At 42.6% G+C, this 22,265-nt stretch overlaps 1 protein-coding gene across 2 annotated transcripts in view; it reads right to left on the bottom strand.

Annotated features, from left to right (window-relative positions):
* The window catches only part of KIFAP3 (kinesin associated protein 3), a 176,076-nt gene that overhangs the window by 88,488 nt on the left and 65,323 nt on the right, over window positions 1–22,265 (bottom strand). For both annotated transcript variants that reach the window (XM_073644085.1, XM_073644084.1), the window contains exons 9-11: window positions 20,658–20,836; window positions 15,232–15,394; window positions 4,738–4,838 (exon numbers count right to left, since the gene is read on the bottom strand). In XM_073644085.1, coding sequence (XP_073500186.1) covers window positions 4,738–4,838; window positions 15,232–15,394; window positions 20,658–20,836 — 443 coding nt within the window. The remainder of the gene's footprint in view (window positions 1–4,737; window positions 4,839–15,231; window positions 15,395–20,657; window positions 20,837–22,265) is intronic.

The raw sequence follows: 22,265 nt of genomic DNA on the forward strand, positions 1-22,265 counted from the left end.
TTGTGTTACAAGCTGTAGTTTTTATTATTTTGGGTTACTGACGCTTTTTGATCACTTTTTTATTTTTTTGCAAGACAAGATGAACAAAAAAAAACAGCATAGTTTTATTTTTTTTTAATTTATTATGCCATTCCTCATTCTGGACTAATGATGAAATTGTTTTGTAGTAATACCGGATCTATACGGTTGCGTGAAAAAAAAACAATCCTGCAATCTAAACAGGCAGCCAATCGCTTGATGAACAAGCAAACCGCTTGTTCTTCGGGTGAAATGATCTTTTGATTTGTCCAAAAAAAATCATCATTCTTGACAGCATATTGTCCTGTTTAAAAAAGAAAAAATGTGCTGCCGAGAACAATGGCAGGCTATAAGCACTGAACGATCTATTACAGATTGTTCAGGGTGCATCTGTGTAAACGCACTACTAAACATTTTGCCGATCGACAGTCGTGCAATAATGTGAGTTGTGCAGTGGATGTGCAGCCTTACTTATCATGTGCTTATCCCATGCAGGATCTAATAGGCCTGCTTACTTGGCAGACCCAGAGGCTAATGGCAGCCCTCTGGCATAGCCTGTGATCATGTAGTTCCCCCGGGAGATCCCTTACATACACGGTCAATATGTAACAGCAGAAGCCTGCTGCGGATGGGACAGGCACAGCTCCTGTGCCCACTCTGCCCCGTACATGTACGCCGTCATGCAGTAAGCAATACACCATAAAGTACACGTATACGTTTTGGTATGGGTAATGGTTGAAGTTTGGGTTAACCTGTTAAAATTATTTAAAGTTTTCATCTTGTCCTTCAAATTTACCCTGATGAAATACTTTAGACATGGCCCTATCCAACCTGCGAGCAGGTAATGAGCGATAAGGGACAATATTCTTCAGGATTGGGAATCTATCTGCATTATTAATATTCAACAACATGAAGTCTATTTTCTGGCAAATCACTCTTTATATCATATTTTAGGACTATTTGTTAAATAATTTATTTTAAGACTTCATTAATTTAATGGCCGCATCATAGAATTACTTTAACCCTTCCCGTTGCAATGAATTTTCTTTTTTTTTTTTGCGTTTTTATTTTTTCTTTCTGGTCTTCCAAGAGCCATAACTTTTTACTTTTCCATACACAATAGCCATATGCGGGCTATTCATTTTACCATACGATGTAATGGAAAATGCAGCAATACCAAATTTGTTTATTTTATTTTTTTTAAATAGAAAAAATATGATTCTGTAGGTTAGTATAATTATGTCCAAAATCAAACTTGTACAGCTTTTATTTTCTTTTGGTGATAAAGAAAATGATTTGTATTGTCATCTTCTGAGATCCAGAATTGTAAACTGTTTCGGTCGATGGAGCTGTGAGACACTTCTTTTTGTATAACAAGCGGAGATGTTTATAACATTTTGGGGCACATCCAATGTTTCGATAATTTTTTATTGCATTTTTTTGTGAAAGTACAATTCTTGTTTTTTTTTTAACTTGTTAATTGTATCAGAATTTATGGACGTGGCAATACCAAATATGTTTGTTTCTTTATTTTTTAATTTCTTTATTTTTAATGCAGGACAAGGAGAGGGGGGTCAAATTCTTATAAAAAAAATAGTTTTCTTCTTTACCTTTTTTTTAGTCTCCTGTGGCTGGGCTTCCGAGGAATACCATCAAGGTAGCCATTAAGGCTTTAAGCATGCCACTGGCTGCCAAAGCAAACCATTGGCAAGCTGCCATCTTGTCTTGGAGGAAACCAATTGGCAGATTGCTGCAGTTAAAGGCAGATACTGGCTGTGAAACACAGTCGACATCTACCTGGTACGGTGCGGGCTCAACTCCTGAGCCAGCCTCATACAGCCATACCCGATTTGCACTGTACATTTATGGCAAATGTCAGAAAGGTATAAAAATAAAGATCATGGCATTGCTCTATGATTTCAAATGATATTCAAAAGATCCTTTCACCCATTTTTTTCTGTCAAAATAAGGAGGAATGGATCTCAACACATGGAAGGAAGGAAACATTTCTTTTGGAGATGCTGTTAATCTTGTGTCAATATTCGTAAAATACACCAGATAATGATATGAAAGTGTGTTACTTAGATATAAGGGCGTTGTATTAAAACATCCTAATATAATATTCTCAGCTCTCCATCACCACAAGCAGAAGATGAAATCCCATTACATCATTTTTATGGGGCAATAAACAGCCTCACTTATATGGGACAGATAAGCCTGGACAGAAACCACATCTTTCTAATATCATTCATTTACATACCATACAGACCAAAAGTTTGGACACACCTTCTCATTTGAAGATTTTTCTGTATTTTCATGACTATGAAAATTGTACATTCACACTGAAGGCATCAAAACTATGTATTAACACATGTGGAATTATATACTTAACAAAAAAGTGTGAAACAACTGAAAATATGTCTTATATTCTAGGTTCTTCAAAGTAGCCACCTTTTGCTTTGATGACTGCTTTGCACACTCTTGGCATTCTCTTGATGAGCTTCAAGAGGTAGTCACCGGAAATGGTCTTCCAACAATCTTGAAGGAGTTCCCAGAGATGCTTAGCACTTGTTGGCTCTTTTGCCTTCACTCTGCTGTCCAGCTCAGCCCAAAACATCACGATTGGGTTCAGGTCTGGTGACTGTGGAGGCCAGGTCATCTGGTGAAGCACCCCATCACTCTCCCTCTTGGTCAAATAGCCCTTACACAGCCTGGAGGTGTGTTTGGGGTCATTGTCCTGTTGAAAAATAAATGATGGTCCAATTAAACGCAAACTGGATGGAATAGCATGCCGCTGCAAGATGCTGTGGTAGCCATGCTGGTTCAGTATGCCTTCAATTTTGAATAAATCCCAAACAGTGTCACTAGCAAAGCACCCCCACACCATCACACCTCCTCCTCCATGCCTCACGGTGGGAACCAGGCATGTAGAGTCCATCCGTTCACCTTTTCTGCTTCGCACAAAGACACGGTGGTTGGAACCAAAGATCTCAAATTTGGACTCATCAGAGCAAAGCACAGATGTCCACTGGTCTAATGTCCATTCCTTGTGTTCTTTAGCCCAAACAAGTCTCTTCTGCTTGTTGCCTGTCCTTAGCAGTGGTTTCCTAGCAGCCATTTTACCATGAAGGCCTGCTGCACAAAGTCTCCTCTTAACAGTTGTTGTAGAGATGTGTCTGCTGCTAGAACTCTGTGTGGCATTGACCTGGTCTCTAATCTGAGCTGCTGTTAACCTGTGATTTCTGAGGCTGGTGACTCGGATAAACTTATCCTCAGAAGCAGAGGTGACTCTTGGTCTTCCTTTCCTGGGCGGTCCTCATGTGAGCCAGTTTCTTTGTAGCGCTTGATGGTTTTTGCAACTGCACTTGGGGACACTTTCAAAGTTTGACCAATTTTTCGGACTGACTGACCTTCATTTCTTAAAGTAATGATGGTCACTCGTTTTTCTTTACTTAGCTGCTTTTTTCTTGCCATAATACAAATTCTAACAGTCTATTCAGTAGGAAATGAAGGTCAGTCAGTGCGAAAAATTGGGAAAACTTTGAAAGTGTCCCCAAGTGCAGTTGCAAAAACCATCAAGCGCTACAAAGAAACTGGCTCACATGAGGACCGCCCTAGGAAAGGAAGACCAAGAGTCACCTCTGCTTCTGAGGCTAAGTTTATCCGAGTCACCAGCCTCAGAAATCACAGGTTAACAGCAGCTCAGATTAGAGACCAGGTCAATGCCACACAGAGTTCTAGCAGCAGACACATCTCTACAACAACTGTTAAGAGGAGACTTTGTGCAGCAGGCCTTCATGGTAAAATAGCTGCTAGGAAACCACTACTAAGGACAGGCAACAAGCAGAAGAGACTTGTTTGGGCTAAAGAACACAAGGAATGGACATTAGACCAGTGGAAATCTATGCTTTGCTCTGATGAGTCCAAATTTGAGATCTTTGGTTCCAACCACCGTGTCTTTGTGCGAAGCAGAAAAGGTGAACGGGTGGACTCTACATGCCCGGTTCCCACCGTGAAGCATGGAGGAGGAGGTATGATGGTGTGGGGGTGCTTTGCTGGTGACACTGTTGAGGATTTATTCAAAACTGAAGGCATACTGAACCAGCATGGCTACCACAGCATCTTGCAGCGGCATGCTATTCCATCCGGTTTGCGTTTAGTTGGACCATCATTTATTTTTCAACAGGACAATGACCCCAAACACACATCCAGGCTTTGTAAGGGCTATTTGACCAAGAGGGAGAGTGTTGGGGTGCTACGCCAGATGACCTGGCCTCCACAGTCACCAGACCTGAACCCAATTGAGATGGTTTGGGGTGAGCTGGACAGCAGAGTGAAGGCAAAAGGACCAACAAGTGCTAAGCATCTCTGGGAACTCCTTCAAGAACGTTGGAAGACCATTTCCGGTGACTACCTCTTGAAGCTCATCAAGAGAATGCCAAGAGTGTGCAAAGCAGTCATCAAAGCAAAGGGTGGCTACTTTGAAGAACCTAGAATATAAGACATATTTTCAGTTGTTTCACACTTTTTTGTTAAGTATATAATTCCACATGTGTTAATTCATAGTTTTGATGCCTTCAGTGTGAATGTACAATTTTCAAAGTCATGAAAATACAGAAAAATCTTTAAATGAGAAGGTGTGTCCAAACTTTTGGTCTGTACTGTAAGTACAAAGACCTGGTTACAGATCAGTACCTGCTGATCAGATCACAAGTTTACCTGGGGAATGCAGTCCGTATATGCAAACATGGATTTACATCGATCGTCCATACTTATATGATAAAGAATGCACATAACAATTTGCTTGTAGTTTTCATTTTCTGAAACACAAAAATAAATTGGTGCTTGAGAACAAAAATAAAATACACCTATAACATCTACCTGAAAGAATGACCAGTAGAAAAAAACAGTGACTAATGTGAATCCTATTCTGGTACTTCTGGCTTACGAATGTTCTCTTCCCTAGATTGTTATCATGGCAGTAATAAAATCCCACTTTGATGGTATCAATGTAATTAAAGTTGTAATATTTGTTTCACTAGTTTTCGAGATAGAACTAATAAAAGAGCTATTGGAAGCATATGGTCAGTAAGGGCTCTAGCAAGGAACTAATTGGGCAAGCACAAGGAGGAGGCAGAAATGTTACCGTCTAGTAACTGCAAGCAAGGTCTTACAACTTTCAGTCCCAGCAGGACATGTGCTTCTCATTTGATCTGTTGCCCTGTAAGACCTCTGCATATTTCTCCACTGATCAGATACTGAAGATACAAATGCTGCATAGCGCACAGGAAAAACATAAAATACTGATGTCTATTATAATGACATCCCAAATATGCAGCCCATTGACACCGCAGCCAATTATTAGGCAATTGTGTTTAAGGATTACAATGCTGCCAAAAAGATAAAATGCTGGAACTGAAGCAAACACTCCATGTTATGTTTGCCCACCTCAGGCAGCTCGCTGATAGGCTGCATCCCACCCTACAACTGACGGAAGAGTCTACAATTCATACAAATAATCCATGACAATACATTGCCTACACAAGCAGCCACATCCATCTTCTGCCTCCAGCCCCTGCCATCTCCTAGGGGGAGCAATGGTCACCTCCTATCAGTAATGTAACAGTCGCTCTTCACTGAATACAGATATTACTCCGGAATTGAGAATTTTGCAAATGCTTGAACAATTCAGGAGGAGAAAGAAGCAGATTTTTCTGATAATATATATTACAATGCTTCTTATTTTCATGTGTACTATTGATTTCTGAAATAAATAGCAAAACTTCAGTCACACTTTAAATACAGATAGTAAACTCTATGGATCCATGTGCTGTCCATCTTAAAAGCCGACACAATACGGATGAGAAAAACTACTACGTGAAAGTGCCCTTGAACAGATAACATTGCCACAACAGACCTGTTGAAATGATAACTGATGGTGACCATCTTGGGGTGCACAGAAATTTTGCACATTATTCTTTTTTGGAGGGTGGGGAGAATGGTAGGGGTAAGGGCAGGATGAGAAAAACAAAACAAAAACTACATCAATTCCAATCTCATTTTTGGGGGCTTTGTTCTCAAACCCTTAACACTGTATGAAGTACATATCTGTGTCACAAGCACATATCAGTTATTGCTCCATGACGGATATATACGTCAAGCGGATCACACACACAGCTTCTATACAAGTACTGTGGGCTTTAAGACCCCATCTGATATAAATAGCCAAGTTCCTGCTGTATCACCTAGGATCAACGTTCTGGCAGATCCCAGAAGTTTAACATCTTATATGCTGCTAGTGAGGAATTTGACAGAGGGAGAGTGCTCCCTCTGTCAGCCCACCGGCACCCCTGCGTCAAGATCTGCCATACATTACAATCAATCAGATCCAACAAGGATGGTGTAATGCATTGCACTACGTTAGCAGAGCAGTGCGTTATCAATGCAATCATATGATTGCATGTTCCAGTCCACTTAAAAGACTAACAAGTATAAAAAAAAGTATAATTTAAATTTTTTTAAAGTGAACCTGTCAGATAAGATAAAGATATTAACTTGCAGATATAGGGTTACTCTGCAGGTTAATAGCATTATGAAGGAGCCCGGCCGCCATACTGAAAGTGAAGCACCCGGGAGAAAATTAACTTTATTCCTCACGGGAGCCACCGGCTTTCAGTCACACAGGCGTGTCTACAGCTACAGCTCACAGCACTGTATGTGGCAGCTATAAGCACGTCCCGGCACTTTGACTGACAGCCAGCTCTGCAGTGCATCAGTGCAGAGCCGGCTCCAGCTGTCGGTCAAAGTGCCAGGATGTGCTTATAGCTGCAGCTCGCAGTATAGTGAGCAGTGACTGAAGTAGCACCGGCACGCCTGTATGACTGAAAGCCAGTGGCCACAGGGAGGAATATAGTTCATTTTTTCCCAGGTGTCGGCCACCTTCATAATGCGAAGGTGGTGGCCGGGCACCTTCATAATGCGATTAACCTACAGATTAACCCAGTAACTGCAGGTTAATAGCGTAATATTATATAGAATCTATTTTGCAATATTATATTAGAATTTCATTGAAAAGTGTGTTTTTTTTGTGCAAAGGAACCAAAACGCAAAAAAAAAAAATGATATCATTTGACATGTACCTTTCACTTCGTGCGATTTTTGGGTTCATACAAAAAATGACACCAGTGAAAAATATAGTTTGACCAATAAAACAATAAGCTTTCATACAAATCTGTCTGAGAAAAATAAAACAATTATGCGTCTCAAAAAATTCCCCTCCCTCCCAGAAAAAAATAACAAATTTTGCTTGATGGCCATCGTCATTACTGTATTGACCAGTACAAAGTTAACCTGCCAATAATCACTGCCATGGCATCGCTCCATTGTTCCAATGATCAGTGTGGAATCCAGTTTTTTTGCAGCACTCATAGACTTGAGCAGGCGAGTTTCATCCAAAACAAAGAAGAGACTACTGCATGCAGTGATTTTATGATGTGGGCATTCAGTCCATGTGAAAAAGCTGTCATCTGAACAGCCCCATTGAATAACATTGGTGAGAGTGCCGTCTGTGCAATGTCAGCACTCTGACCAAAAATACAGTTGTGTGAAAGTACCCTCACAGACGGTGATTCTTTACAGTAAGAGCAGTGAGACTATAGAGCTCTGCCACATGACACTAATGGCTGAGTCACTACACAAGTACAAGGAGGCCTAGACGCATTCCTTGAAAAATTCTGTGATCCAGGGAACTAGTCCGATTGCCGAATGTGGAGTCAGAAAGGAATTTCTCGCCTAATATGGGGCAATTCCATCTCATGGGAATTTTGTCGTCCTCTGGATCAACACATTGGGCCATGGGTTGATCTCAATGGAGTTTTGTGTCTTCTTTCAACCTTTGATACAGCTTTTTCAGAGACGAGATAGACACGCACAAAAAAGCGGATCCTGCGTTGTATTTCAGTATCTTTTTTTTTTTTTTTTTTTTACACTATTCACCATGTCAAACCATAGATACAGTAATAATGTTATTGTTTGGATGGTGACAAATACAGGGATACCAAATATGTGTATTGATTAAGCTTTTAAATTTTAGACACTAAATTTTATTCAATACGGGGAAAAAAAAAATTTCTTTTCTTTTAAAACCTTTATTCCTTATTTATTTTTACAAAAAAAAAACATTACGGTATATAATCTACTCTTCAGTCCCACTGTAAAAGCTCCACAATTTGTCTAACTGACATTCTTCTTTCTTGACAGCAGGTGTCACTGCAAACTTAGAAAGAGCTGACTGCTCGGTGGCATAGGCTGTGCTTGGACATTGGGAGGATTTTTGCATATACTGCCAGAATCATTTGGACAATCACAGCGTTTTCACAATTTAGTCTTTGTAAAGGAAAAGGAATCTGAAACACGACTATCAAGATGTGATTTGCGTAAACGTTCAGACGCATCTATAGCGGAGAGTGTGTACCACAGACAATCACATATACAGTGCCTACAAGTAGTATTCAACCCCCTGCAGATTTAGCTGGTTGACACATGCGGAATTAACTTGGCATTGTGACATTTGTACTGTAGATCAGCCTGGAAGTGGGAAATGCACTGCCGCAAATTTTGTTTTTGTTTTTTTTTTAAAACGGAAAAAGTTAATTCAGAGTGTCATTTATTATTCAACCCCTCAAACCACAAGAATTCTGTTTGGTCCCCCTAAAGTATTAAGAAGTAGTTCAGGCACCAAGAATAATGAGCTTCACATGTGTGGATTAAAGATCTCTTTTGCCAGCCTTTTCTGACTATTTAAGACCCTCCCCAAACTTGTAAACAGCACTCAGACATGGTCAACATGGGAAAGACAAAGGAGCATTCCAAGGCCATCAGAGACAAGATCGTGGAGGGTCACAAGGCTGGCAAGGGGTACAAAACCCTTTCCAAGGAGTTGGGCCTACCTGTCTCCACTGTTGGGAGCATCATCTGTAAGTGGAAGGCTTATGGAACCACTGTTAGCCTTCCACGGCCAGGACAGCCTTTGAAAGTGTCCTCCCGTGCCGAGGCCAGGCTTGTCCGAAGAGTCAAGGCTAACCCAAGGACAACAAGGAAGGAGCTCCGGGAAGATCTCATGGCAGTGGGGACATTGGTTTCAGTCAATACCATAAGTAACGTACTCCACCGCAATGGTCTCCGTTCCAGACGAGCCCGTAAGGTACCTTTACTTTCAAAGCGTCATGTCAAGGCTCGTCTACAGTTTGCTCATGATCACTTGGAGGACTCTGAGACAGACTGGTTAAAGGTTCTATGGTCTGATGAGACCAAGATCGAGATCTTTGGTGCCAACCACACACGTGACGTTTGGAGACTGGATGGCACTACATACGACCCCAAGAATACCATCCCTACAGTCAAGCATGGTGGTGGCAGCATCATGCTGTGGGGCTGTTTCTCTGCCAAGGGGCCTGGCCATCTGGTCCGCATCCATGGGAAGATGGATAGCACGGCCTACCTGGAGATTTTGGCCAAGAACCTCCGCTCCTCCATCAAGGATCTTAAGATGGGTCGTAATTTCATCTTCCAACAAGACAACGACCCAAAGCACACAGCCAAGAAAACCAAGGCCTGGTTCAATAGGGAAAAAGTCAAGGTGTTGGAGTGGCCTAGTCAGTCTCCTGACCTTAACCCAATTGAAAACTTGTGGAAGGAGCTCAAGAATAAAGTCCACATGAGACACCCAAAGAACCTAGATAACTTGGAGAAGATCTGCATGGAGGAGTGGGCCAAGATAACTCCACAGACCTGTGCCGGCCTGATCAGGTCTTATAAAAGACGATTATTAGCTGTAATTGCAAACAAGGGTTATTCCACAAAATATTAAACATAGGGGTTGAATAATAATTGACCCACACTTTTATGTTTAAAATTTAATAAAATTCAACTGAGCAACATAACTTTTTGGTTTGTAAGATTTATGCTTCTGTTCATAAAACCTACTCTTGTTTGCAGTTTGAAGGCTCTAACTTATTTGCATCTTATCAAACCAGCTAAATCTGCAGGGGGTTGAATACTACTTGTAGGCACTGTACAATTGAAACCAGAAGTTTACATACACTATATAAAAAGACACATATTCATGTTTTTCTCAATATCTGACCTGAAATCAGAATAAAACTTTCCCGTTTTAGGTCAATTAGGATTACCGTAATTTTTAATAATTTGCCAAATGCCAGAATAATGAGAGAGAGAGAATGTTGTAAGGCATTTTTATTACTTACTGCAAAGTCAAAAGTTTACAAACACTAAGATTACTATGCCTTTAAACAATTCTGGACTCTCCATATGATGATGTCATGTGTTTGAAAGCTTCTGATCGTTTTTTTGGCAACATCTGAGTTAATTAGAGACACACCTGTGGATGTATTTTAATGTACACCTGAAACACACTGCTTCTTTGTGTAGTATCATGGGAAAGTCTAAAGAAATCAGCCAAGATATCAGGAAGAGAAATGTGGACTTGCCCAAGTCTAACTCATCCTTGAGTACTTCTCCAAGATACTTGAAGGTGCCTCGTTCATCTGTACAAACAATTATACGCAAGTACAAACAAGATGGGAATGTCCAGCCATTATATCGCTCAGGAAGGAGACGGGTTCTGTGTCCCAGAGATGAACGTGCTTTGTTCCGACATGAGCATATCAACCCAAGGACAAAAGCAAAGGACCTTGTGAAGATGATGGCGGAAGCTGGTCAGACTGTGTCAATATCCACAGTGAAACAAGTACTGTATCAACTTGAGCTGAAAGGCCACTCTGCCAGGAAGAAGCCATTACTCCAAAAGAAACATAAAAAAGCCCTATTAATGTTTAGAGGAACAATTTTTGGAGACATGTCTTGTGGTCTGATTAAACTAAAATTTAACTTTTTGGGCATAATGACCATCGTTATGTTTGAAGGAAAAAGGGAGAAGCTTGGAAGCCTAAAAACACCATCCCAACTGTGAAACACGGGGGTGGCAGCACAATGTTGTGGGGTTGTTTGGCTGCAGGAGGGACTGGTGCACTTCACAAAATAGATGGCATCATAAGAAAAGAAGATTATGTGGCAATACTGAAGCAACATCTCAAGACATCAGCCAGGAAGTTAAAGCTTGGGCGGAAATGGGTCTTCCAAATGGACAATGACCCAAAGCATACTGCCAAATTGGTAAAGTGGCTTAAGGATAACAAATTCAATGTTTTGGAGTGGCCATCACAAAGCCCTGATCCCAATCCTATTGAAAATGTATGGGCTGCTGAAAAGGCAGGTGAAAGGCAAGGCGACCTACAAACCTGGATCAGTTACACCAGTTTTGTCAGGAGGAATGGGCCCAAATTCCGACCAATTATTGTGAGAAGCTTGTGGAAGGTTATACCAAACGTTTGACCCAAATCATTCAGTTTAAGGGCAATAGTACCAAATACTAATGAAATGTATGTAAACTTTTGACTTTGCAATAAGTAATAAAAATACTTAAAACATTCTCTCTCTCTCATTATTCTGGAATTTGGCGAATATTAAAAATTATGGTAATCCTAATTGACCTAAGACGGGAAAGGTTTATTCTGATTTCATGTCAGATATTGAGAAAAACATATATATGTGTCTTTTTATATAGTTTATGTAAACTTCTGGCTTCAACTGTACATTTGGCAGCTGTACATGGGAGCACTCTAGGGGGTATTCTCAATATTCCTGCCATGCCTAGTTAGTCCTTAATGCAGTGGAGGCGCGCACACTGAGCCTCTGTCTATTAGATTGCTGGTGTACAGAGCTAGGTTCATTCCGCCATTCCTGCTCTCAGGATCGCTAGGGAATGGAGCAGTCTGACCCCAGCCACCAGTAAGTTATAACTTTCAGTTCTGTGATTACCACATTAAAGGGCTATAACTTGTAGAACATCGGTAGTCCGATAACCAAGACCCCACTAAGCCAGAAAACAGCCATGTCTGACTGCAGCAGTGGCCTCTACTCCGTTCAGTCTCAATGCAACTGCCCCATAGCAGAGAGCAGTACCAATATTGCACTCCTTCATGGCAGCACTGCTCCTGCATGGCGGCACTGCTCTGCATGGCCACTGCTCCTGAATAGCCAATACTCCTTCATGATGGCACTGCTCTTGCATGGCGGCACTGCTCAAAATGGCCAATGCTCCTTCATGGTGGCACTGCTCCTGCATGGAAGCACTGCTCGGCATGGCCAATGCTCCTTCATGGTGGCACTGCTCCTGAATGGCCAACGTTCCTTCATGATGGCACTGCTCTGCATGGCCAATGCTCCTTCATGGCGGCACTGCTCCTGCATGGCCAATGCTCCTTCATGCTGGCACTGCTCCTGCATGGAAAATGCTCCTTCATGGTGGCACTGCTCCAGCATGACCAATGCTACTTCATGGTGGCACTGCTCTGCATGGCCACTGCTCCTGAATGGCCAATGCTCCTTCATGGCGGCACAACTCTGCATGGCCAATGCTCCTTCATGGCGGCACTGCTCTGCATGGCCAATGCTCCTTCATGGCGGCACTGCTCTGTATGGCCAATGCTCCTTCATGGCGGCACTGCTCTGCATGGCCAATGCTCCTTCATGGCGGCACTGCTCTGCATGGCCAATGCTCCTTCATGGCGGCACAGCTCTGCATGGCCAATGCTCCTTCATGGCGGCACTGCTCTGCATGGCCAATGCTCCTTCATGGCGGCACTGCTCTGCATGGCAAATGCTCCTTCATGGCGGCACTGCTCTGCATGGCCAATGCTCCTTCATGGTGGCACTGCTCTGCATGGCCAATGCTCCTTCATGCCGGCACTGCTCTGCATGGCGGCACTGCTCTGCATGGCAAATGCTCCTTCATGGCCAATGCTCCTTCATGGTGGCACTGCTCTGCATGGCCAATGCTCCTTCATGGTGGCACTGCTCTGCATGGCCAATGCTCCTTCATGGTGGCACTGCTCTGCATGGCCAATGCTCCTTCATGGCGGCACTGCTCTGCATGGCCAATGCTCCTTCATGGCGGCACTGCTGCTGCATGGCCAATGCTCCTTCATGGTGGCACTGCTGCTGCATGGCCAATGCTCCTTCATGGTGGCACTGCTGCTGCATGGCCAATGCTCCTTCATGGTGGCACTGCTGCTGCATGACCTATCACAGCCTCATTCTCGGATCCATGACAACTGAAGGAAGCCATCATTAGGTTTTGCGGGTGGCCAAATCAACAATTTGGCATGTACTTAACCCCTTCTCGACCAGTGGAGAAGCAGTTAATACAAACCACTGTACATTTACGGTGCTCACTGGGTGTAACAATAAAAAGCACACATAAGACGCCCCCATACAGCTCACAGAATATGGCAATACAAAAATATTTTTAGAAAAAGATTTTTATCGTACAACATAAATAAAACTATATAAATTTGGTATCACGGTAATCATACTGAACCAGAAATGAAAGGTAATATGTCACTTATACCAAACGGTCTATGTTGTCTGAAAGTAAACGCTAACTGGGGAAAACTGGCTCTCACCTTACGCCATCTGCTGTGCTTAAACCACTGGAAGACACTTGTAGGGTTAAAATAGTCACTAGACAGGCTTGATAAATGCATTATGGGTATAGTTCCAAACTGTGGTGACTTCTGGGGGTTTCCTCTGTACTAACACCTCAGGGGCTCTGCAAATACAATGTGTAGACACACAACCATTCCAGCAAAATTTGCTCTACAAAAGCCTCTACGTCCCTTCTGAGGCCCCAACAGTAGTTTATCACCATATATATGGGGGTTGATGTATTCGGGAGAAATTGTGCAACAAGATGCAGTGCTTTTTCTCTTAAACAGTGCATTCTCTTGGAAGAATAAAAAAAAAAAAACAACTAAAATTAATTATTTAAAAAAAAATAATAATTTTTCGATTTCACTGAGCAGTTCAATAAAAAGCTACGAAACACCTGTGTGGTCGGAATCCTCACTACACCTTCAGCTGAATTTCTTGAGAGGTGTTATTTCCACAATGTGGTCACTTTTTGGTGGTTTCTGCTCTTCTGGCACCTCACAGCTATTACAAATGCAACACGGCGCCTGCAAACTATTGCAAAAATCTGTGCTCCAAAACCCAAATAGCGCTCCTTCCCTTCTGAGACATATAAGTTATTGCTGAACTTATGAGAAAAATCAACCCCCAATTTCCCACATTATTCCTTGTGAAAATGAAAAACATAGGTCTGAAACGACACTTTATAGGGGTAAAAAAGGAATTTTAAATGTTTTCATATCACTTTGCACTACTTCTTGTGAAGCACCTGAAGGGTTAAACTTCCTAAATACGGTTTGGAATACTTTAAGCAATTTGCTTTATAAACTGGGGTGTTTCTAATATATAGGACCCTCAAGGGCATAAGGGAATTGACTCGGCCCCTAAAACCAGTAACTGACCATTCACTTGCTGCCTAATATCTCCTGACCATTCACCTGGACCTGACCTGACCATTTACTTGCTGCAATATCTCCTGACCATTCACCTGGACCTGACCATTCACTTGCTGCCTAATATCTCCTGACCATTCACCTGGATCTAACCTGACCAGTCACTTGCTGCAATATCTCCTGACCATTCACCTGGACCTGACCATTCACTTGCTGCCTAATATCTCCTGACCATTCACCTGGACCTGACCATTCACTTGCTGCCTAATATCTCCTGACCATTCACTTGGATCTGACCTGACCATTCACTTGCAGCCTATTATCTCCTGACCATTCACCTGGACCTGACCTGACCAGTCACTTGCTGCAATATCTCCTGACCATTCACCTGCACTTGACCATTCACTTGCTGCCTAATATCTCCTCACCATTCACCTGGATCTGACCTGACCAGTCACTTGCTGCAATATCTCCTGACCATTCACCTGGACCTGACCATTCACTTGCTGCCTAATATCTCCTGACCATTCACCTGGACCTGACCATTCACTTGCTGCCTAATATTTCCTACCCCTTGACTATAGTGAAGAGAAAGGTATGAACGTCGTTCCCGATACCTGTGTGCTGATTCAAGTTACAGCCAATTGGTGAACATTGTTTGGGGGATATTATGATAATTGAGTTTAGCTCTAAATGTTTAGATATAGGAACATGACAAGAGACGGTGTGAAACACAAGCCAGACAACATGAAAATAGTCAGCAAAACGGTACCTAGAAGTACTGTAAGCTTGGGCAGAAGTCCAACCTGCACCATCTTGTTTCTCAGGCCAGTGTCAAAGGAGAGGTTTAGAAGGAGCCGCAGAGTTATATTCAGTAAGTCTTCATGCTCACAAGGCACCATTTTACATAATTTTTCAATAATATCCATTTCTGCCTAAAATAAAGTATTATAAAACAAAATATTAAGACATCACAGCACCAGATACAAAAACATTATTTTGGCTTACAACATTCTTAAATAAAAGCGCTCAAAACTATTTGGAACATTAATAAAAAAACCTGCAATGTGTCTGTATGTCATGGTGTGGGTAGTTAGTCCTCACCAAAAAGCACAGAACAGTTTGTGGTGCAAAGGGGTTAAACAGTCGGGGCCATAAGACTAAGTTCCCAGGACAAGTTGACCATGGAGACTTTCTGCATTCCTGCACCACTCAACTCATTTTGGTTTCTTGTGTTTTTGTTTGCTGTTGATTTTTTAGGCCTCATTCTGGCATCCATGAAACACCATTCTCCTACAGACCGTGATCCAGGAATGGTATCTGCCTATGAGGCTGTCAAGTTCAGGTCAGGAGAGCCACGGTCAGACCATGCATCATGGTGTGTACACAGACGATATTTCACGGATGTCTGAATAGTGGGATTTTTTGCATGCTGGTTTCTCATGGTTTTTTTTCGGCAGTGGTTTTAGTCTCTTTTTGTAATGTCAAGTTTTAAAAAAAAAAAAAAATTAAAGAGATAACTACTGTTTTTTTCGGACTATAAGATGCACCTTACCATAAAAAGCACTCCACGTTTAGACAGTTTAGACAGCAGAAAATAGGAAAAAAAATTCCTAACAATTATACCGTCCCTGGTGGTGTGCAGTGGAGGGGTCATTAGCACTAATTTACGGCACTACGGTAGAAGAGGGAGGGAATAAATCTATTGTTAGTGTCTCTCAGTCCCATGTGTTTACTTATGTATATCATACTTATGTATATCACTAGATGGTGGCCCGATTCTAACACATCGGGTATTCTAGAATATGTTTGCGGCCGACCGTGCCCAATCAGCAGAGCGTTGTTTAAATTTGGCGCCAAAATCGCTGATTGGTCGGGGCCGGCAACCGCGACCAATCAGCAAAGCAGTGTTTAAATTTGGCGGCAATATCGGTGATTGGTCGCGGGCGGCGGCCGCAACCAATTAGCAGAGGGCTGTTTAGATTTGGCGCCAATATCGCTGATTGGTCGCGACTGCCGGCTACGACCAATCAGCAAAGCAGTGTTTAAATTTGGTGGCAATATCGGTGATTGGTCGCGGGCGGCGGCCGCAACCAATTAGCAGAGGGCTGTTTAGATTTGGCGCCAATATCGCTGATTGGTCGCGACTGCCGGCTACGACCAATCAGCAAAGCAGTGTTTAAATTTGGTGGCAATATCGGTGATTGGTCGCGGGCGGCGGCCGCGACCAATTAGCAGAGGGCTGTTTAAATTGGCGCCAATATCGCTGATTGGTCGCGACCGCTGGCTGCGACCAATCAGCGAATCCTATTAGTGAGGACCGGGGTGCGGCGCTGCCTGTGCGGGTACTTCCGCTGCGAGCAGCCGAGAGATGAGCGGCTGCTCGCAGCAGAAGTATCCCGACCGGCGGCGCCGCTTCCCGGTCCTCCCTTCACACTTGCCGTCGGGAGATCAGCGGCCCTAGGCGCTGATCCAGGATTTTCTGGACAGAAGGACAGACAGACGGGATAAGACAATTATATATATTAGATAAAAGCACAGACATTAATGTACACTGCAGCACCCATATATACACAACACTGCTGCATGGACAATATACGCACACAAAGCTCTGCTACATAGGAACATTTCTATAAACATACAGCTCTGATACATATAATAATAATAATTTTTATAGCGCCAACATATTAACCAGCACTTTACAATTTTATGGGGGCTTGAACAGACAAAAAGACGTTACAGAATAAGCATAACTCAGATAATAGGAGTGAGGGTCCTGCTCGCAAGCTTACAGTCTATGAGGAAATAGGGGGGGGGGGACACAAAAGGTAAAATGTACAAATGTTGTATAATACAGCCTTAATATACTAAATAGGGTAAGTACATAACACTACATGAACTGGTCGCCAGCCAGTATGTGTACAGTACAGACAGAGGCTATTCAGTACATGGATGTTATGAGAATGATTTTGAAGAAAATGTTAATATGGGCCAAAGTAGGACAGTTAGATAAGTATGTTGAGGCGATAGGCCAGTGTAAAGAAATAGTTTTTTAGGGCACTCTTAAAGGAGTTGTAACTACTATTTAAAATATGCCAAAGCGTTTTTATGATGAAAAGCTACTTCTTTATAATTACCTCCCTCTGCCTTTTCTACCTGTGAGCGGTGCTATCGGTGGCCGCTCACAGGCAGCACCTGACCCCCGGCTGACGTCCTGTCTATTGAGGCGTGACTCAGAGCTAGGGTCCCCGCGGTGTCTGCTGGGTTACCCCATGGCGTCACACCGCACGGTTTCCCAATGAATGGGGAGAGGGAGAGCGCGCAGTGGATGCTGGGTATGACACGCGGGGATAACCCTGCCCACAACCCAGCAGCCACCGTGGAACGTGGACAAGAGAGACCCCCGGCTGCAGCCTAGACTTGTTGTGACGTCAGCGGATGTCAGAGCCGGCTGCAGCCAGGGGTCAAGTGATGCCTGTGAGCGGCCAGTGATAGCGCAACTCACAGGCAGAAAGGGCAGAGGGAGGTAATCTTTGGCATATTTTAAATAGTACTGGACAACCGCTTTAAAGCTGTGGGTATTGGGAATTAATCGAATTGTCCTGGGTAGTGCATTTCAGCGAATTGGCGCAGCACACGAGAACTCTTGGAGACGGGAGTGGGAAGTTTGGATTATGGAGGATTTTAGTTTTAAGTCATTGGCAGAACGGAGGGCACGTGTAGTGTGGTAGACTGAGATGAGGGAGGAGATGTAGAGTGGTGCTGAATTGTGGAGAGCTTTGTGGGTAAGAGTGAGAAGTTTATATTGAACTCTGTATTGCATGGTCAACCAGTGCAATGGCTGGCACAGGGAAGAATCATCGGTGTACCGGTTGGCGAGGAATATGATCCTTGCTGCTGTGTTCAGGACGGATTGGAAAGGGGAGGGTTTAGTAAGAGGGAGACCGATTAGTAGAGAGTTGCAATAATCCAGTTGAGAATGAATAAGAGCTACAGTAAGAATTTTTGCTGAGTCAAGGGTAAGAAAGGTTCTGATTCTAGAGATGTTTTTGAGGTGTAGATGGCACAAGCGAGTGAGTGATCTGATGTGAGGAGTGAAGGAAAGATCTAAATCAAGTATGACCCCAAGACAGTGGGCATGTTGCTGGGGTTAATGGTGGAGCCACAAATGGAGACGGCAATATTGGGCACAGGTAGGTTAATGGAGAGAGGAAATACGAGTAGTTACGTTTTTGACAGATTCAGTTTTAGATAGAGGGAGGACATAATGTTAGAGACAGCGGAAAGACAATCACTGGTCTTTTGTAATAATGCAGGGGTGATGTCCGGAGCAGAGGTGTATAATTGGGTGTCATCAGCATAGAGATGGTACTGAAAACCGAATCTGCTGATTGTTTGTCCAATAGGAGCGGTGTATAAGGAGAAAAGAAGGGGGCCTAGGACTGATCCTTGAGGAACCCCGACAGTAAGAGGAAGGAGAGAGGAGGAGGAGCCGGCAAAAGACACAGAGAAGGAGCGGTCAGAGAGATAGGAGGGGAACCAGGAGAGAACAGTGTCCTTAAGGCCAATAGTGCAGAGCATAGTGAGGATGAGCTGATGATCCACAGTGTCGAATGCTGCAGAGATCAGCAGGGAGTAGTGACCATTAGATTTAGCTGTTAGTAGATCATTAGAGACTTTAGTTAGCGCTGTTTCAGTACAATGTAAAGAGTGGAAACCAGATTGTAAAGGGTCAAGAAGAGAGTTATCAGAAAGATAGGAGATTAGACAGGAGTGGACCAGGCGTTCCAGGAGTTTAGAGATAAAGGGAAGATTGGAAACAAGTCTGTAGTTAGCAGCAGCAGCTCTGGTAGAGGGATGGTTTTTAAGTAATAGATGTATGCTGGCGTGTTTATGAACATTGCCACACACACAGCTCTGCTATATATGAAATTTCTATACACACTGCTCTGCTTCATATGCACATTTCCACACACACTACTCTGCAACATATGAACATTTCCACACACACACACACACACACACACACACACACTGCTCTGCTACATATGAACATTTCCATACACACACAGCTCGGCAACATATGCACATTTCTATGCACACACTGCTTGCTCTGCTACATATGAACATTTCCATACACACACTGCTCTGCTACATATGAACATTTCCACACACACACTCTCTGCTACATATGAACATTTCCATACACACACAGCTCTGCAACATATGCAAATTTTTATACACACACTGCTTGCTCTGCTACATATGAACATTTCCATACACACACTGCTCTGCTACATATGAACATTTCCATACACACACTGCTCTGCTACATATGAACATTTCCATACACACACTGCTATGCTACATATGAACATTTCCATACACACACTGCTATGCTACATATGAACATTTCAATACACAGCAAGTTTTTTTCTTGGTAAAAAGTGAGTCTTTTAGTACAAAAAATAAGGTACTTTGTGTCATAAAATTCTTATTTGCTGAATTTCTAGCTATGATAAAACTTTAATAGATGAAGTCATGTGTCGATGACAAGTGTTTTTACTGAGAAAATACAATAAAAATGTGGATGCAGATTTTTACAACTTATTAAAGTATATGAGGAAATAAAACAAATAAAACTTCAACTCTGCGATGAAGCACATTTGCACAGTGGGAGCTTAGCCTTAAAGCAGTTGTCCAGGCTTTTCACAAAAATGTGCAGTCACTCTATGTGACTACAGATTTGGGAATCCACACAATGCGCAGCGCACGCAGTATGGATTCTCCGATCAGAACGTGCATATCATATACTTGCAGTCACATGAGCGTTCTGTCTCGCTGCCGGCACCAGAGAATCTTCACAGCGTGCGCTGAGGGCGATGTGAGGATTCACAAGTCTGCAATCACAGAGTGACTGCAGACTTTTGTAAAAAGCCTGGGCAACCCATGATGTAATACCATTGCTAGTATGGGAGACATCATAGTAACTACTCTCCACCCATCAGCTCAGAGACAACTGAAAATTAGAGATGAGGTCGGCAGTGGGTAAACTAGTGAAAAGGCATATACATATTCCTCATGTATACACGGACAGCTTATTCTGTAATGCCACCTAAAATAATAGCTATGCAATAAGGGGTATCCTATGTAGTCAATTTCAAAAACACGTTGTTTTTTTGGTTGCGTTTGACTTACCATGTCATTCTTGTTTTCCAGGAAGATGCTGAGCTTCTTAAGAAAAGATACAACAAGAATAAGGAGTTCAAAATTATCTCTGTCTAGTGCTTTTACCAGCATATGGACAATATTCTTGTTTCTCATCTTCAGTTCGGTGCGAGTATCTTCAGCAAGGTTGAGCAACAGGTAGAGAGCAACTAAAAAAAATAAATAAACTACTTAGATTCTGTTATGAAAGTATGTGCATTTCCCATAATCTACACAAAAAGGCCTCTCATATGATGAGATGTTGGAAAAGTTGGGTTGTTTAGCTTAGAAAAAAAAACATCTCAGAAGAGATCTCATTTATATGTATAAATATATGTGGTCAGTACAAAGGACTAGCACACAACTTATTCTTCCTAAGACCATATTGAGGACCAGGGGACACTCATTGCGGATGGAAGAAAGGAATTTCCGGCACCTAAACAGGAAAGGGTTCTTTACAGTCAGACTGTGGAATGCCCGACCACAAGAGGCAGTGATGCCAGACACTATTAACAGCTTTCAAAAAAGGGCTGGATGATTTCCTCGATACATATAACATTGTGGGTTATAGTTAAATTAGTGACAAAATGTATAATTGGTGGAGAAAGACTGACTTTGATGGACCGAGGGCTTTTTTCACCCTATGTAAGATTACGTTTAGGGGTGGTGGGATGCAGGCAAACTCCACAGAAAGACTGAAAAGTACAGCCTAGCCCTATAAAAAAATGCAAATGTTTTTCATAATCATGACAGCATGCAATCTGCCTCCATCGCTTTAACCCTTTTCTAGACAAAGGCCATTAAAATCACGTGTTTTAAGTACAAAATTTTGTCTTTTAGAGGACAACATGTTAAAAATAAGGCGGCGTGAACACCACTTTTGGGCTTCCTTTGGCATCTCAGTCTCGGATGCTTCTGTCTGCTGCCAAGAAAAAAGGGATTTAGACAAAATACTGGCGGAGCCATTGAGAGTGATAAAGCAAACAAAATTTAACCCTTTTCCCACCTTGGATGTCTGATCAGCTGTCATGTGCCCTTAACAACTGCGGGTGGAATCTCGATCCACTCGTGGCTGTTAACTAGTTAAATACCGCAGTCAATCTTCGACAGTGGCATTTAATATGGCTACGGTGGAAGGACATCACTAATCCTCCCATCGGCACCTGTGTCACATGACCGCGGGACGCCGATGGGTTGGCATGACAACCCGGGGTCTGCAGGAGACCCCTGCGGTTGTCATTGCCAGGATGCTATGAGTGCCGCCCAGCGGTCGGAGCTCATAGCAAGTGAGCATTTCTGCTACACATAGCAGGGCTGAAGCCCTGCTGTGTGTAGCACATGCAATCAGATGATCGCAGCTTATAGTCTCCCATGGAGACTACTGAAGCATGTAAAAAGTCAAAAAAATTTTTTAAAAAAAAATATTTAAAAAATTAAAAAAATATAAAAAGTTCAAATCACCCCCCTTCGGTCCCTTTCAAAATAAAACAATAAAAAAAAATCACATATACACATATTTGGTATCACCGCGTTCAGAATTGCCCAAACTATCAATATATAAAAATAATTAATCCAATCGGTAAATGGCGTAACGAGAGA

Source organism: Phyllobates terribilis, unplaced genomic scaffold (assembly GCF_046119375.1).
Source record: "Phyllobates terribilis strain yellow unplaced genomic scaffold, ASM4611937v1 Scaffold_8__6_contigs__length_399053987, whole genome shotgun sequence".
NCBI classification, from domain to species: Eukaryota; Metazoa; Chordata; class Amphibia; order Anura; family Dendrobatidae; genus Phyllobates; species Phyllobates terribilis.